This window comes from Apus apus, chromosome 2 (assembly GCF_020740795.1).
Source record: "Apus apus isolate bApuApu2 chromosome 2, bApuApu2.pri.cur, whole genome shotgun sequence".
Lineage (NCBI taxonomy): Eukaryota > Metazoa > Chordata > Aves > Apodiformes > Apodidae > Apus > Apus apus.
In genome coordinates this window covers 93924657-93943104 of record NC_067283.1, presented here as the reverse complement: position 1 = coordinate 93943104, position 18448 = coordinate 93924657, and the positions used below count along the sequence as shown (strand labels likewise).

General features: G+C 37.1%; 1 protein-coding gene across 2 annotated transcripts in view; it reads left to right on the top strand.

Annotated features, from left to right (window-relative positions):
* INVS (inversin) overlaps positions 1-18448 on the top strand; it is an 84793-nt gene that overhangs the window by 5010 nt on the left and 61335 nt on the right. Inside the window, exons 2-3 of one of the 2 annotated variants that reach the window (XM_051609358.1) lie at positions 1538-1707; positions 9720-9886. In XM_051609358.1, coding sequence (XP_051465318.1) covers positions 1602-1707; positions 9720-9886 — 273 coding nt within the window. In that variant the 5' untranslated portion in view covers positions 1538-1601. Of the gene's footprint in view, positions 1-1537; positions 1708-9719; positions 9887-12680; positions 12769-18448 lie in introns of those variants that run through there. The other variant, XM_051609359.1, reaches the window with a different exon arrangement.

The window sequence follows — 18448 nt, the reverse complement described above, 5'->3', positions numbered from 1 at the left end:
GGATTAAGTGCCCTCAGATGGCAAGGCCGAGGACAAGACAGAGAAGCGCAGTTTGTTCATACAGTGTTTGGTTGTGGTGCAGAAATCCTTGTCAGGCGGGTGTTGTGGATGCTATGTGTTTGTTTAATTTTAAGTGGACACTGGACACTTTTATAGTAGTGAAATTAATCAGAAAAAATCTGCAGAATTTGCGGAGTACTAAATACACAGAAACCAAATCCACTTCAGGAAGTGATTGAACTAGAAATAATTGTAGGTTTGGGGAGTATTTGGAAGAGGGGGACAAAATCATATATGTATATATGGAATCATAGGATAGTTTTGGTTGGAAAGGACCTTTAGATATCATCTAATCCAATCCCCCTGCAATGAGCCGGGACATCCTTTAACTAGATCAGGTAGCTCAGAGCTCTGTCCAACCTGACCATGAATGTTTCCAGGGTTGGGGCATCTACCACCACTCTGGGCAACATGTTCCAGTATTTAACCATTTCTCCCTTATATCTAGTCTAAATCTACCCTCTTTTAGTTTAAAACCATTACCCCTTGTCCTGTTGCAACAGTCTGTTACAAAAAGTGCCTCCCCAGCTTTCTTGTAGGTCCTTTTCAGGCCCTGGAAGGCCTCTGTAAGATTTCCCCAGGCCTTTTATTCTCCAGGCTGAACAACCTGGACTGCAAGTGCACATTGCCAGCTCACATCCAGCTTTTCATCCATCAGTACCCCCAAGTCCTTTTCGACAAGGCTGCTCTCAGTCCCCTCATCCCCTAGCCTGTATTGATACCAGGGATTAGCATGACCTTGTGCTCTTATTGAACCTCATGAGGTTCACATGGGCCCACATCTAGTGCTTGTCCAAGTCTCTCTGGATGGTGTAATGTCCCTCAGATGTGTAATTTAAATTAATTTTATTTTTTAAATATATGTATATATATATGTATATATATTTACTCTCTTCTTTATCATCTACTATTGTGCAGTTTCAGGCAGGATTTAGAGCCAGACTTCTGGTCTGATTAATTGTGACTTCCTTACAGACACGTTGTCCACTTCTATTCACGTTTGAAAAACATTTACTATTTAGAAAGCTGGTTTGATTATTTAACTTTTGCTGGTTGGTCAAATAGAAGATAATACTTCAACTTAGAAACCTTGTCCTGCAAATGTCAGATATCAAGTCCTGGAGAAAGATACCTAGTTGATACTTGATAACAAACTTCATAGTTTACTGAATTGAAGCATACATGCCAACACTGAAGAACAGTTTGTTGGATTTGTACATAAACACTATCCTATTTGTGGATCTTTGCAAAGCTTATTGACTAAATTTATGTTTAAGGCAATATAACTAAATATAGTTAAGTATATATCTCCTTAGTGTAGACTTTTTCTGGTTGAATCTTGGGTAGAGGTAAGTTTTGTCCCTGAAAAAAGAAATATGTTATTTTCTGTTTTTAATGGAACAGTTTATTCTCTTAAGTATTGTTTGAGACATTTTAATGACTCATTATAACATTAATGATTTTTTTTTTTCCCTAGAACTGAACTCTTACAAAAAATGCTGGTGGTGCAGATCTGACCTATGGTAACACCTTGAAAGAGTATGAGTATTTCAGCAAACTGCCTCTTCAATGGTTCCTCGTTAGCATCTGAAGTGCATGCTGCTGCTGTTAATGGAGATAAGAGTACCCTCCAAAAGCTAATAGCAGGTAAATGTTTTCATTGTAGATGCATTTTGATTACTTCAGAACTGAAGCTTTTTGGTTTTGAGTTACTGCTCTGATCTTTGAGATATGTTTTAATTTCTTGATTATCTGTATTTCTAGAATCAGTGTAGTCCTGATAATAAGACTGATTTTTCTTACTTTTTAGTATTGTTGCCTTTGGTTCATACTTCTGTGCAAAGTAAAATAGAATACTGGTGATACAATCAGAAGAGTTATTAAAGACTCCTGTTTCAGGGGACTTGAGATTCTGGAGAAGTGCTTTGAACTGAAATGCTTTGGCCCCAAATCCTTATTTTTGGAATCGTTGCTTTTGTGGGAAATTTGAGAAACTTGTTTTTACAGATAATTTATTATACTTAATGAAGTCTTGTCACAGTGTAGCATTTGGGAACAAAATGAGCAACCCCTATTTGTTTCTTTGATTCTGGTACACTAACAATGTTTCTGAAGACAAATGAAATGTAAGGAGAGAGTCTGGTCCTATTGAAGCTGAAGTAAAAAAAAAAATTCCAACCTTAAAAAAGCCTAGGATTTCACCTTCCCTTTCTGTCCAAGAATACTGTGGCATTCCAGGTTAGTAGATTTCAAAAGCAGTATATGTTCTGCATTTCAAAATCAATTGTACATACAGTTGGAAGGATGTTGTATGATAGGTGAAGACTTTGATTTTCAGAGTTTCCACTTAAATGCAATTACAGTTGATACTGCAGAAATTTTATTTGCTCACTTTTTTTTTTTTTTTTGGAAAATCCTTCACCCTTGGTGAGGGTCAAGGACTGTGAAATAATAAAACAATCTGTATGTATGCTGTTAACTATCAGCTTTAGTGGTGTAAAGATTTAATGGTAATCACGTACAACCAACAGTCAAGTTTCTTTGTGTATCTTCTGCTGCCTTGTGTTGAAGACATGATAGTAAGCTATGTAGATCTATAGTGTAAGCTGTATAGAAAGCAGTACATTGTTCCTCTTTAAAGGTATACCTAATTCTCTGAGAGGACCATTAGAACCAATTTCACTCAAATAGGAGAAAAAGTTTGAGGCACTTGATGTTATAGAAACTTCAGTGGTTGAAACAAATAATTTTTATAGGCTTTCAGCTTTATTTCATCATATGATGGCTCAAACATACACTGATTGCATTTAATGCTATCTGTTCACTCTTTTGTAGAACATTTAATTAACAATGTATGAGCAGTTGATATGCAGATGGTTCTAGAAATCTGTGGGATGCCACTACAAAGTAGTTTTAAATACCTGTGGTTTTTTTTAAATTCCCTGCCTGCATGTGGAAGGGAAAAAAAAGTCTGAGCTTTCAAATGTCAGCTAACAATCAGAACTGACAGCAAAGAAGTTTTGCTGACTTCAGTATGCTTTTGGTAATCTCACAGCCAAAGGATGTGTTTTGCAAACACATAGGTACAAGTATTTCTGTGATGCTGAACACCTTGTCAAATATACCACAAACTAGCCATTAGAACCACATATGGAATTTACTATTCTTTTCATGGCAATCATGCAGCAAGAAAACAAAACCTCAGTGTTATTTTTATGTGGGAGAGAAAAATGCATAATCTTTGCAGCCTTTGCTATAATAGCAAAATTTGGCTTTTCTGCTTCGCTGTGTTTTGACAGGATATGACACAGACCATACTTTTGCCAGGGCAGGACCAAAAAAAAAAAAAAAAAGTATTGCCTAGCAGAAGAAGAATGCATCAGAGTAATTTTTTAGCTGTTTACCAGGCACTGTTGAAAGTATAACTGGTTGCCAGAGGTAAATTGAGCACGTGGTGTTACTCACTAAACTTAATGACTTCACTGAGCAGCAGCATCTAATTCAGGACAGTACTTCAGCTTTATGCATGTGTTTGCTGGATTAACAACACTCTCCTAACACAGCTAAGCTTTGCATCTTGATTATGTAGCTAATGGTATATCCAGTAACATTAAGTCTGACTTTCTCCTTCTTTTAGGGAGGTTTTTTTCCCCATAAATTAATAATTAACATCCTCTTTGAGTTTTCCCATTTCAGTGATTAATATAGGAGGGGCATTGGGGCTGGTTAAACAGCCTGTTAGAACAGCCCCTCTGATCTGTTTGGTGATTATTCCTTCTCCCATCTGTAGTTTGATGGAGTATGTGTGCCTGTATACAAACATATACATTGTATTTGCATATAGTTCACTAGTATGGATGCATGCACAATCTGCCGCGCAATAGCCTGTGATTTTAAACAAATGAACAGGGGTTTCAAATGACACAGTGTTCTGGTTACTGTGTTCCTTTTCATATCCTGTATCAATAAGAGGCATAAATAGAATCAAAGGTAAGCAGAAAACATACAGAAAAAGAGGGCTTTGGAACAGTGTCCATGTGTTAACCACTGCTGATGCTTGCCTGCAGGATGTTCTGAACAGTCTATGGGTTAAAGAGTGTAGCCAGTAGGTCAAGGGCAGTTATCCTCCGCCTCCATTCTGCCCTGGTGAGGGTGCACCTGGAGTACCACATCCAGTTCTGGACTCCCCAGTTCATAAAGGATAAGGAACTAATGGAAAGAGTCCAGCACGGGGCCACAAAGGTGGTTAGGGCAATGGAGCATCTGCCCTATGAGCAAAGTCAGAGAGCTGGGTCTGTTTAGCCTGGAGAAGAGGAGGCTGAGGGGCGATCTCATAAACACTTATAAAAATCTAAAGGGGGGTGTCAGGAGGCAGTGTCCGATGACAAGACAAGGGGCAGTGGGCTGGAGCATAGGAGGGTCAAGTTAAACATAAGGAAAAACTTCTTTACTGTGAGGGTGACAGAGCACTGGAACAGGCTGCCCACAGAGGTTGTGGAGTCTCCTTCACTAGAGACATTTCAAACCTGTCTGGACACATTCCTATGTGATCTGCTGTAGGTGACCCTGCTCTAGCAGGGGGTTTGGACTTAGATGATCTTCAGAGGTCCCTTCCAGCCCTGATGACTCTATAAATACCACAAAGCACAGTATATGCCAAGGATTTATTGTATAACCAATGCCCTAACAAAAGTGTTCTAATTGTTTGCATTGCATGAGTTGCCTAGTACTATATCACATTATTTTAGAATTGTATGATCTCAGGCTTTAGGGAATACTCACAGTATTTTCCGTTTTATACAGCACTGAACATGTCTCTAAATAACAGTTCTTCAGTGTTAAAACCGTTCTGTATGATTTTAATCCTAGGCAAAAAGGGTGCAAAAATTAATTTTGTGTTTGGAGAATAATTTTGCATTTAACACCTTTATGTAGTTTCTGCAAGATTCATCTAATTGTTTTAATTGTTTATAAGAATACAGTAATGTGTATAAAGTCATTATACTAAACCATCAGTTCAGTCCAGTTCCTCACCCTAAACCCCTTATCCTGGATCACTTGCATACTAATACAAATTGTAGATGTTAACTATAAATTTTGAGTTGCAAATAGGCAATTGCATGTTTTTGTTTCTCTGCTGCTCTCTTCCATGTTCTGCAGTGTGGAGATTGAATAAAACTCAAATCATAGAATCATAAAATGGGTCAGGTTGAAGGCACCTTAAAGAACATCTAGTTCCAACTATCTTGCATCACCAGGGACACCTTCCACTAGACCAGGTTGCTTAAAGCCCCATCCAACATGGCCTTGAACACTTCCAGAGAGGGGGCATCCACAGCTTCTCTGGGCAACCTGTTCCAGTGTCTCACCACTCTCACACTGAAGAATTTCTTCCTAATGTCTATACCTAAATCTCCCCTATTCCAGTTTGAAACTGTTCCCCCTCATCCTATCAATTAAATGCCCTTGTACCTTCATGTACTGGAAGGCACCTATGAGATCTCCCTGGAACACTCTCTTCTCGAGGCTGAACAATCCCAGCTCTCTTAGACTGTCCTCCCAGGAGAGGTACTCCAGCCCTCTGACAATCTTAATGGCCCTCCTCTGGACTCGGTCCAAGAGCAATACGTCCTTCAGGTATTACCAAATACAAGATTCTTGCAAGTAACAAGAGATGGTCTCTTTTAATAATTAAGCAGAATTCACATCCCCCCTGCCCTTTATCCTCTTTTGGTTTGAAAAATGCTTAGAAATGCTGGAGTCTGACGTGACTGCTTGCACAGCCTGTGAGGAAGTGATGAGATATGCCTGTGAGAGTTAAATTTTGGAACTGGGCCACTTGATTCCATGGGGTGGGGTGAGGGTGTTGGTCCTTTAAGGGAGGCATCAAACAAACTTCCTTTCTTAGGCAGGTTTGTGGAAGAGAATTTAATTTTGCCACAGCACATTTAGGCACACCAATATGTGACTTTTGATGGCTACCTGTGCTTTCCTGATTGCAGGAAATAACAATTTACTGTAGCTATGAGGTCCACAAGGTTTTGTGCTTAGTGCATTTCATCAGGTTAGTTCCCCCTAGCACCTTGTGGTGATATAGTGGATCTTAGTCCTTGTCCTGTGTCTTACCCTGAGCACAGAGACACCCTTTCAGGGAAATGCCCACAGAACCTTAACCATTCTGATGGCCATACAGTCTTGTAAGCAATCTAAATAATTACAAAAAGAAGGCTACTGTTAGCTGAAGATAGTTTCTCTCCCTTAGAAAACCATGCAGCAGCTTTAGACAAATCACTGTCATCAAGTTTTTAAGGTCTTACTCATTTTTCACTCACAGTCTGCAGTCATGGAAACTCTCATCAACTATATCACTCTTTGGGAGTTCAACATGAAATTGTTTGTTGCTTTATTTAGTTGGGTTGTAGTTGAGCTTTAGGCAATTTTGCTTGTCTTGACCTTACCAATCTCTTTAGTTTCTACATTCTGTATATGCTCTAACATTATGTAACACAAAGGGAAGTTGAAATTTGAAGGAGATTAACTATTTTTGCGCAGTGCTGATTTAAGAACAAGTTTTAAATGAGTATAAACCATGTCCATGTGTCCTATTGTAGAAAGGCATGTTTATATATCTCTTATAAAAAATATAAGGGATTGTGTAAGTCGTATCTTCTTCAATAAATATAAGATACTGTTGAGGCTTTTCTAACAGTGAACAGCAAAATATGGTTTAGTGATGTCTAAGTTACCAGACTCAGCTAATACTGCAATGGCATCTGACTATGCTTCCCTTATTTTTAAAGAAACTGGCTTGTTGCCTGAGCACAGTGCCATGTTAAATTATGCTTTGGATCTACATGTTGCTGCACAGGGCTGCATGGTTGGTCATAACTGACTTTGACGTTTCTGTATTGTGCTCTGTTGAATGGGAAAAGCATTTATTGTTAGCTAAAATTTTGAGATGCAAGACATTGGCAGTTTCATAGCATGTGTGCATAACATTTAAAATACTTCTTTCTAATAGTGGAGGAAATAATTATTTTGAAACTGCATCCAGTCTGCAATGGAATTGCAATACTGCAACTGTTTTTATACGTTAAGGAAAAAAAAAAATTACCCTGTGTAACTGTCATGTTTTGAATTAGTTTCTACTGCCCATGTATTTAATTAAAGTGACATTATTTTTCTACATGCTGCTTTCTCTTGCGTTTAGTAAATATTACAGCTTTTAATTTGAGTAGAAGTGGAGAACTATATGCTTCAATAATGAAAATAAAATTATACTTAAATGTATATCTTAAGACAATACATTAGAATTAGATGGGAGAACTAAGATGTTATGCTTTAAATGAGGCTGTTGATAAAATGGCAAGAATGTAAAATCTGTGGAAGGGAAGGCATCAATGTCAACATTTTTTCTGTATATTTTGTATTCTGGTATGTCTGTGGAAGCTATGTAGGTGGAGGAGTGTTGATACACTTTTTTGTAACCAACGCAGAAAACAAGTCTTGGATTCAAATGAGATTAATGAATGACCAGATAAATCAAACTTAAACACCAAAGGATTAATGAAAGCATTTATAGGTCTAAATAAGAAACTATAGTACTAATATATATTACTGTCCACCAGACCAGATGGTGATAAATGTGACATGCTAAGGGAGATCAGAAAGTCTGAATTAAAAGGAAACAATAGTAACGAGGGTTTCTTTCATGTGTTTAAGATATACGGCTGTTGAGGATATGATCCTACAACTAAGTTACTAGAAATCATTAATGGACTGGCAACAGAAATTTCAGTGAACACAGAAAAGAACCAACTTTTGAATTGCTCTTGACTGCTGTAGGGCCTGAATCAGTGTTGTAACAGCAGCCCAGTATAGTTGTGTATTCTAAAAATGACGAAGGACATTAAGATAAAAATGTTTGCTAAAAAGAATCTAAAGATTAGTCTAAGAGTAAACTCCTTGCTTGCAGTGTGATGTGAATGGACAATTTGCACTGGGGCAATGGTCGTAAACTGGAACACAGGAAGTTCCACCTCAACATGAGGTAAAACTACTGTAAGAAGGTTACAGAGCACTGGAACAGGCTGCCCAGAGAGGTTGTGGAGTTTCCTTCTCTGGAGACTGGATGTGTTTCTGTGTGACCTGCCTTAAGTAGTCCTACTCTGGCAGGGGGGTTGGACTCTATGATCTCGAGAGGTCCCTTCCAACCCCTAACATTCTATGATTCTATGAATGCAAAAGCATTTAACAAAAGAAAAAGCTTACAAAGGTCAAAGGGAAGCGGGCATGGCTAAACAGTAGTGTGCCAGTGGGCAAGATGTTATTATTCAAAACTATCTGTGTCTCAGAAAGGTAGATGAAGGTCAGTAAAAGACTTTTACATTTTTTTTTATTTGCAAGAGTTATAAAGAGTGGATTGTCAAGGTGAAGAGTCAGTCAGAAAAGACAAGGCTGTGGGTTAGAGCAAAAAAAAATTGTTCTGTATCTGCATTCACAGAAGAGCTTGGAAAGGTTCCTAAACTGTTTTTTTTTAAAGAGCTCAAAGTTTTCTCAGTCACAATTTCTAAGCGAGAAAAGGTGTTACAAAATGAATCATGGTATTCACTCAACAGTTTTGATGGAACTCTGGAAATTAGGGGAGTAAGCGAAAATGATTGCTCTAGCTGGCAATATCCTACTTAAAAGGTTTTTTTATGACAGGCTTGATTGGTAGGGAACAAATTTTAATCCTTGATATTCCTCTTGATTCACATTTAATCTGTCTGACTGTTCTTCTAGGTGAATCAATAGAAATTATAAGTGAGAATACAATTACTAGTTATGTAGATAATTATAATGTGCTGGGAGAGAGTGAAGATTATGTTTGTAAAGGAGAAGCATGCCTCTGCTGGAGTTCTTTTAAAGCATCAACAATTGTGCAAACAAGGGAATATTTAAAATGAAAACTTAACTTAAAAGGCAATGTTCCTTGAATAATTGTAGACAACATCACTACACGGAGATGTATTTAGAGTCAGGATGTATAGGATAGCTGATACCCATGAATTTATAGGTGCTAGTTTCTATGTGGTGACATAATAGAAATAGAAAACTCTGTAGTGGAGGATGCATGTGGTTCAGGTTTGTTGTTTCTTTTTTGACTGTGAATAGTAATAAAATGTTTTGATTTATTATGTGACTTCAAAAGCCTTATTTAGCTTAATTGCTGCCATAATAACGGTATCAGTTCAAGAAAGCTTGAGAAGTATTTGAGTAGTTTCCATATTATAAGGCACTATGAAATAAAAAATTGTATTGATGTAATATTGACTTATGCTTTTAAATAAACATTGCTGTCAGTAGGCTTCAAAGTTTGGTTTAGTGTTCACAGGTTATTGGTGTTGGGTGTATTTGTGGAATTGATGTTTTCTGAATGTACTTTTTTCTGTAAATATATTTTGAAGTGTCCTATAAATGTCAGTAAAAACAAGGTAAAAAGCAGTAACTTTGGATTTATCTCATACTCCATTATCTTGATGACTCTGTTCATTTATAAGAAAGCACTACTTTAAAGTACCCTTTTAATTAAAAAAAAGTACTACTCTTAAATACTCGTAGACTTAATTGTTTCATGTGATTTTTTAAATTATTTTTTTAATTTTTTTTTTGGTAAGGAAACTCTGAGCTGAAAGATAAAGAGGACCAGTTTGGAAGAACTCCACTTATGTACTGTGTGTTGGCTGACAGGCTAGACTGTGCAGAGGCATTGCTGAAGGCTGGAGCTGATGTTAATAGAGCTGATCGAAGCCAAAGAACTGCTCTCCATCTTGCTGCACAAAAGGTAATTACATTAAAAGTGCTCTGCCACTGTATCAACCACCTTTCAGTATCTGAATGGGCTTACAGGAAAGCTGGGGAGGGACTTTTTACTAGGGTGTGTAGTGATAGGACGAGGGGTAATGGTTTTAAACTGGAAGAGGGGGGATTTAGGTTAGACATTAGGAAGAAATTCTTTAGTGTGAGGGTGTGAGACATTGGAACAGGCTGCCCAGGGAAGTTGTGGATGCCTCCTTTCTGGAAGTGTTCAAGGCCAGATTGGACAGGGCTTTGAGCAACCTGGTCTAGTGGGAGGTGTCCCTGCCCTTTTAGGGGGCTGGAAATAGATTATGTTCTAGTCCCTTCCAACCCAAACCGTTGTATAATTCTGTGATGCTATGTTACATGACTACCGTTGTCATTAGTTACAGTTGAGCTGAAACAGGCTAATCCATCTATTTGGTTACATACTACAACACCCCGATTAAATATTTCGGTCATCATCATTACTTTGTCTGTAGTGTACCCGAGTTAACTATATTTCTAAGTGAGCCACTTACAGTGAATGTTGTTTTTTTCAAAGATAGGTATTTCATAAACATAACAATGTCAGAGACTTAAAAATTTGCTTTAAGATACTATACTTGCCTGGTGTTCATACAGGCTGTAAATTTTATGATCTGATAGACACCTGAACATTTTAATAACATTAAAAACTTAATCTTAAAAAAATACATTGTGCCCAGGTTTGAAAAATGCATTTTAGTATATTAAAGCAATATAAATTCTCATTTAAGTCTTTATCTGTATGTTCATATTGTGGATATTTGTACTGCAGCTATTCAAGGCAAGAGATATTTTGCCTTGGTATAATATCCATAATTTGCATTTCCTTTATGTCTTGCTGCCATAATGAAACTGCACATTGTACCATGTAGTATTTGGACCATCTTCAGATATGTTTTCAGTTGGCGCTGCAGCTGAAAAAAAATGGTACTGTCTTTACCTCATGGTGTTTTAGCAGAGTTTATGCAATTACCCACTTATTGTGTAATGTGCTAGATAGACGTGATTCACCCCATAACCATTTAAGTGCTTGTACCATTGCAGTGCTGGGGTGGCAAAAAGTAGTTAGGAGACAGCCCTTTCAGTTGCTTTGCATTTGGCTGACTGCTTAGCTGTCTTGTCAAACTGCATTCTGTGCCTTCTGAGCAGTTACTCACTATTGATGTCAGCTTACAAAATCAACTTTTCATGTCTGCAAAATTTTGTCTTCAGTCTTTCCTTATTAACATTTTAAGAGCTGCATTTCTGTTATGAATGCCCTCTGCAAAATATATAGACTTAAAATTTGAAACAACTTCACGTTCTGTGCAGTTTTGTTTGAGTAATGTTTTTTGCATTCTTCTTATTCCTCTTTGATACTTTTGTTTTATGTTCTCTAACATAAGGGCTGATTTTATTATTTTCCTAAAGAAGAAAATAAAATTCCTCAGTAATCAATACTGAAAGTTGACTTTCAGACAGAAAAATAAAAATTCTGTGAGATGATAAATTTCTAAAGTTTTCTTGTCAATGTTGCTTAATCATTAATCTATATATTTACCAGGGCAACTTTATAGTTTTTTTGTGTTCTAGCTTGTGAGTCAGTCAGTCATCGTCTTCAAATCAGGTTTACATTACTTTCTAACTCTCCATTCATTTGTAGTTACAGCATGTCAGTGCTTGGAGATTTCAGATTCTTAAATTGCACTTAAGTTCATTTTCCTTGGAGAGAGAGGTTAAGAATAATACTCAGACTTTTACATTAAACCAGTGAAGAGGCAGGAAAGAGAACACACTTTTCCGCACACGTTCTCAACTAAAGCAGGTGGATGTAAAATGCAGCTAAGTTTCTAGAGTTGGAACCTTCCTCTCTAGATATTAAAATTTTTTTGCCATTTTTTGCTGTTTATTGGGAGTGCTTTTGGAACACCTTACTCATCAGATTCCAACAGACACCCTGAGGGTTGGTTGCCAGAATATTTGAGTCTTTTTAGGTAGTCATGCTACAGGCTTCCTTTACATGTTCCTTTGCATGTTCCCCTCTAAAACAGTCTTACAGTTGATTTGACAAAAAAAGGTCTTTGCTGTATTTGGGAGCCACAGAACTGTCTCAAGAGGGAAAGAGTTTGTGAGAAGTTATTCTTCTAATGCCAAACAGAAAGAATGATTTAGCCATCTTGGGCAGAAGGAAGCTGAATGTCTTCCTTTGTGTGTTTAGATTCAAGATGGTGGCTCTCCCATTAGTAATCCTCGTTATCGAAAGAAAAATTGGTTTTATTCTCTGCAGGACACTTTGCCATTTGTCAGACACAGACTCTTGCAATACTCCATTCCCTTGGTGTCAGTAAGGTTCTCTCCTTTGTTTTGATATTTGTGGGTTTTGTGTTTGTTTTTTTTTGTTCTTGGTTAGTTTGTTTTGAGGTTTGTTTGTTTGGGGTTTTTTTGTTTGTTTTTGCTTTTTTTTTCCCACTAGCATCAAATAACTGTACTAAGGTAAATGCCTGCTCACTTGAGATGAAGTTATTCCAATTTTTATGTCTGGAGACTCCATGTTACAGGGGCTGCCAGTTCATGTCTTTCAATCCTAGTAAAATATCTTGCGTGTTCAATGGGGTTTTTTTTATTCCTGTTACAGAACAAACATTCAGAAATGTGGCATAGCCCTGAATTCAGTCATAAATCATCAGTATTAAGTAAGATTAATTAGGACTCTGATTGCCTTTCTTCTCTAGGATGGATATCTGGTTTGATAGGACTTAAATGAACAGCTGTAACATCATTCCATTAACACTTGAATAACCAGCTCCTGACTACACCTATGTGATTTACAAACCTGGCTATAACTGATGAGTGTGTGTGTAGGTATGTATATGTACATACCAGGTCTCTATTATATTTTATTTTTAACTTCTGCCTCTCTGCAAGTTTTATACTTCCAGCTATTTATTGTCAGCAGAATAACAAGCAACTTTTGCTCCTGTTGTGTTTGTTATTATTGTTGCGTAAGGGTTTTATTTTGTAAAAGCATTTCTTCCAGTCCTTCGAAAGGCTAACAGTCACAGCCAGTGTTCAAAATTCAGACTCTCACTTGTTAATAGTACAGAGTTCTTCCTAAATTACAGTTGAAGATTACAGCATTGCCCATATGGTCACACAAAACATGATCTGATGTGAATCTCACAGTAGTTCCTTAATCCTTCATCTTTTCCTAATGGCACCTCAAACTCCTTTTTAAGTAGTTACTTTACTGCTTGCAGTTGTGTAGCTGATCTCATGGGTATTCTGGTGCATGCCAGTGCTTTTGCTTGTTGTCCTACAAGTGTCCTAGAAGCCATCTTTCAGAATTGTGCATTGTCAAAGTGGCTCTATTTTCCATTGGATATCAATAAACAGTATCAAAATTCCTGCACTTGATACAAGTGGTGTTCATAGTCTCTGTGAAAAATATTTCTGCTAGCATAGCTAGGAAGACTGACTCATGCTATTCTGTGTTCTTCCAGTTCCAAGGGTTTCAACATAGGTGAAAAGTGAAGGTGATCTGACGATTTCAGTAACCCTATCTAATGCTGTTTTAATATCTAGGTGATCTTTACCAGTTAATGAGGAAACTGAGGTCTCAGAACTCAAAGTTGTTATGTCAGCCTTGTCTTGCCATGCTTTGTCCAAATGCCTTTTGTCACTGGACCATGTCTACAAAGCGGTAGTTACCTGGAAAGATGTGTCAGATTCCCAGCAAAGCATTCTTGTAATCTCTCTGTTTCAGACTTCCTCAATGTCATTCTGGACTATTTGCAAGAAGTAAGAGTTAGGATGTGCCCTTACTTTTACTGGTCCACCTGGCCACCTTTCTTTGATAGCAGATGAAGCATAAGTGTTCTCACAGCTGTCTTTATATAGAGCAGAAAGTTCCTGAAGTTGTAATAAGATCAGGTAAAAAAATTTAGCTGTTAATCCTAGTTGAAATAGCAATGCTTTTTGAAAACAACTGTGGCTATACATTGATGTGATAACCTTTGATGAGTGGTTGCATAAAGATACTGATTATGTTCTTAACGTCTTTCATTTGGTGATAGACATCCTTTGTATTAGAGTTTGTAAGCTTTACACATCTGTTGGTCTAAAAAAAGATTATTTGCATGAACAACAAGCTAGAAAGTTAAACTCTTTGCTTAAACATAACAAATATATCTTTTTTGCTTGATGGAAAATATTCAAAAGAGAGTGCAACACAATGTGAGACAATGGGGTGAGAATAATCTCATGTAACTGTAGAAATTGCAGACATCTACATTTGAGCTAGTTATCTACATCACTTTTTAAGTTAATGCACTTGAGGATGCAATTATTAATTCACTCTAAGGTATAGATGAGTAACTTAGGACACACTGAGTAGCTCAGTCATCCTTTTAGCCATCTGACTGATGCAGGTTTTGATGTTGTTTATTTCTAAATTGTGACAAATTAATCTCACCCAAGTCATGTCTTCATTGATGTGATCTTTTGTAATATCTGTCTTTTCTTGATCAGCCTTATGATGGAGATGTTTTGGTCTTTGTAGGTAGAAGGTAATGTAAATGAAGTTACTTGTTTTTTCTTCGTGGGTTTTCTTCTGTTCCTCTAAAAATGTAGAATGTTTTGGTCACTCTCATAAAATGGACAGGTCTCCCAAGCAACTTTAAAATGGTGCACACTCTTAAAAAATAAAAAAGGAAAAAAAAAAAAAAGAAAAAAAAGGAGATGCCAAGTAATTAACTTCAGAAAATGTAAATTAAAAACCAATCAAACAAAAAAGACCCCAAAAACCCAAGCCCACCAGAAAATGATACAAATTATTTCAGGGGTGCACCTGTAAAGATTGCCATAGGAGTTTCAGAGGACATTTGTGACTCTATTAACATGGATGTTATTTACCAGGAGCTGAAGCAGTGACTGATTGCAACAGAAGTAAAACCATTAACATAATTTGCCAGTGATTTCACACTGAGGAATTGTATTACTACATGGGTGAAGATCGTTTAAGCTGGTAGAACTTAGATTATTATGAAATAAACATGCTGTGGAGACAGATAGGAGTACTGGGGTTGCAATTTAACTACAGGCATCTGTTTTCACTTGTAAGTGTTCTGGTCACAATTTGCTTCTAGTTTTAAATTGCAACTTGCTTAAACACCCTTATGTTATAATTCTGAATGTGTTTCTTTATCGCCGAATTACCTGTATATAATTTTATCATTTATCTTTCATTAAGTAATTCCAGATTAATATAAGGAAAAAATCCAGGCCTGCTTCTTTCAGAATTTCTCACAGAGGATGCTCACATATTAGCCATCTGTTTACTCTGAGGGAGGAACAATCTTCATGAGTTCTCAAGCACAGCCTTTTGTGTTAACAGAAATAGAAGAAAAAATTCAATCGTTTTGGTGTTAGATGCTAATAATATGCACTTAAAATAATCTATCAGGATGCTTAGCTGTCAGGAGGATACTAATTTTGGTTTCAGGAAGATTAATGCTGCTCCAGTGGGAAAATGTGGCTTTCATTATCTAGAAGCATTAAATACTCTGTAGGCTATACTAATTCTTTGCTGACACAGTTATTGATAAATAACAGTACCTCTAGGATGCAGTTAGGAATTTTGTGTCAAGTAGGAAGGTATATTTTAATGATCTTTAATTATAACTTTAACTAAAAAAAAAAGGTCCAAAGATCCCCAAAACCAGAATGTTATTTTCCCTTTCTTGTCCAAATAAAATGTTTGTATTAAAAGCTCCTAAATAAAATTTGCTTGGGAGCAAGCTTATACATTTTTCCCTCACTACCTTCTTCAAGTTGTATTTCCTAGAGCTATAGTCTCTCAAATAATTCATAAGGCATTTTTTGAACTGCATGAAAGAGGGCATGCACTTCTAACTTTCTTCCCCAATCTGTATAATGAAAATAAATAATTATGGTGCCTTTCAGATATGATGGTGGTCAGTTTATGTCCTTTTATTACTAGACTGGTGATCTGTTTTGATGTTACCTCTTAAGTGAGAGCTCATAGTAAGTAGTATTAATTCTGTGCATATGGGTTAATGAAGTATGAATGAGCTTTACACTCATTCTGTCATGCTTTCATATGAACATATAATTTAACTAAATACAAAAAATCTGAACAAACCAAAGTGCGAAACAGTCTGTTTTTCAGTCTGTTCTTTAGATTTCATTAATACTTCCATTTGCCTCTGCATTAAACTGTCTTGTTCTTGTGCAAAGTGAGCTAAATTTTAAAGTATGATACGGTGATCTTGAAACCAAATGATTGGTCTGAAAATGTTCTGGGAAATCAAGGAACACTAGATAATAGGAGAATGCTTTAACACTGCCTTGTATATTCTTCAGCTTCAGAAGTTCTGTATCTTCATTAATTAGGGAAGGATGTAAAGGAGAGGGAAGGCTTTCCAGTCAGTTATAGTGAATATTATAGAGCAGGATAATTTGAGCCAATGAGAGCCCAGCTTTTTGTGGGTACTTCAGCTTTCTGTAAGCACTGACAACAGTTTTGTTGCTACAGAGAGTTTGAACTGGGCACTACTTTGCAAGACAAATGTGTGATTCTAGTATTTTCAGGCAATGTATTTTCAGCTTACATAGTCATTTTTAATAACAAGGTAAGAGCATGTATCCTGTTGGTTGCTCATAGTGGTATCCAGCAATAGTCAGTCTCTAGACTCAAACTGTGGGTTCAAATCCATCTAGTTCTCTTGGCTGCAAAAAGACAACTGTAGGAATACTGTTCTACAGGTCAGGTTTCAGTTGCACAGCAGATACTAAGGCATCTGAGTCTGATTTCTTGCTGGTTTTATGTTAATATAAGATCACAGTTTAAGACGAGGTTATGCAGAAATGTACATGCCAAAGTAGGTCTTTTGACTTCAAGATCAGAATTTCAGAGTAGCTACAGATCAAACTGTTATCTTCATAAGACTGCACTGATAGATATGGTACAAATGTCTGCAGGCTGTGGCAGATGTAAAATTGACTCTTTTGAATTATTTTAGTAACTGTTGGTTACTAAAGTCGCTTATTCTTTTAAACTGAGTTTGACAATGTCACTTGCAATTTGTGACTACCTCCCTGAATATACCAACTTTGCAGCCATCTTTTTGAGCATCAAAGGAATTATTGCATGGCTAAACAAAAAACATAGTTTCTGTCATTATGGGTTGTGAAAGAACAAATAAAGCTGGCTGAGGCACTAAAATGCATTATACTATAAATAGCCAACAGGTTTTCTCTATAGCCTGCTGTAGACAGAATGCTTTTATCTATTTTCACTTGTAATAGCAAAGTTCTATTTTTTCCCCATTTGGAACAGTAGAAGCAAAAGCTGAGGGTAGATGGGGGAGGTTCAAAGAGGGATTTGCAGCAGGAGCAGTTGTGGCATAGACAAATACTAGGTAGCAGGGTGTCTTTCAGTGGAAAGGGATGGGCTAAGTGTAGTGCCTTCTCTTTTGTACCCACAAGAAGTGATGATCTCCAGTTGTCTGGGCAGTTAATGACTGGCAGCTGTCATTGTAGCATCCATATTTTGAAGGATTTTGTTTTAACTGAGGGTTACAAATCTAATTTTAAAATAGTACCAGGAATAAGTGCATCTGTGGGGTTTGTGAAGACTAATGGATTAACTCTTGCTTTGTGTCAAGGATGTTCAGATACGATTCTCAGGGAGGCAAGTCTCTTGGGACAGAACTTGGAAAAGATAGAATCGTAGAATCATTTAGGTTGAAAAAGACCTTTAAGGTCATCAAGTTCCCTATTAGCCTAACTCTGCCAAGTCCGCTGCTAAACCACGCACCTAACATCTGGTATATAATTTCTGATTCTAACCTATAACAATGGAAAAGACTCACACTTACCTAGAACAGTGATCACAAAGCAAATATTATGAATAAGTATTACAGAAGAATCAGTTATTACTCTGATTGGAAAGCCTTCCTTCTCCTTCACATCCTTCACTAAGGACAGATGTATTGCGGAAGACAAGTCAGGAAGGATAATAGGGTAGCCAGCTCATTGGGTTAGTAAGTCTAATACTTATACAAAGACATTTACAGATTTTTCTGATATGGTTTTGTTTAGTCTTATGTGGGGGGAGAGAAGATAGACCGTTCCCCACAGTTAGAAACGAAGAATATTAATTTGTCTTCACCACTTGGCACCTCTAATCCTCTGGTGTAACATTGGGGTTTTAACAATCGTAGTTAAAGATTTAAAAAAATAAATGAAAAAAAGAAAAAGGTCTTAAAATAGTAAAGGGGGGAAGCATATATGAGAATCCTTTTCATGAACTAGGTAAAACCAAACGTGTTCCTTTCCTCTATAAACCAGGCATGTGTTAACAAAGAATCTGCTACATCAGAGCAGCCCACAGCAGCGGCTGTACCCTTAGGGTAAGAAGCTCGGTCGTAAGAACAATGCGGGAATTTTTTCACGCTGGAAAACCTGCACAACGCTGCGGCCTGGCTGCCGGGTGTCCGGGTGTGAGGGAGAGTTTGGAACT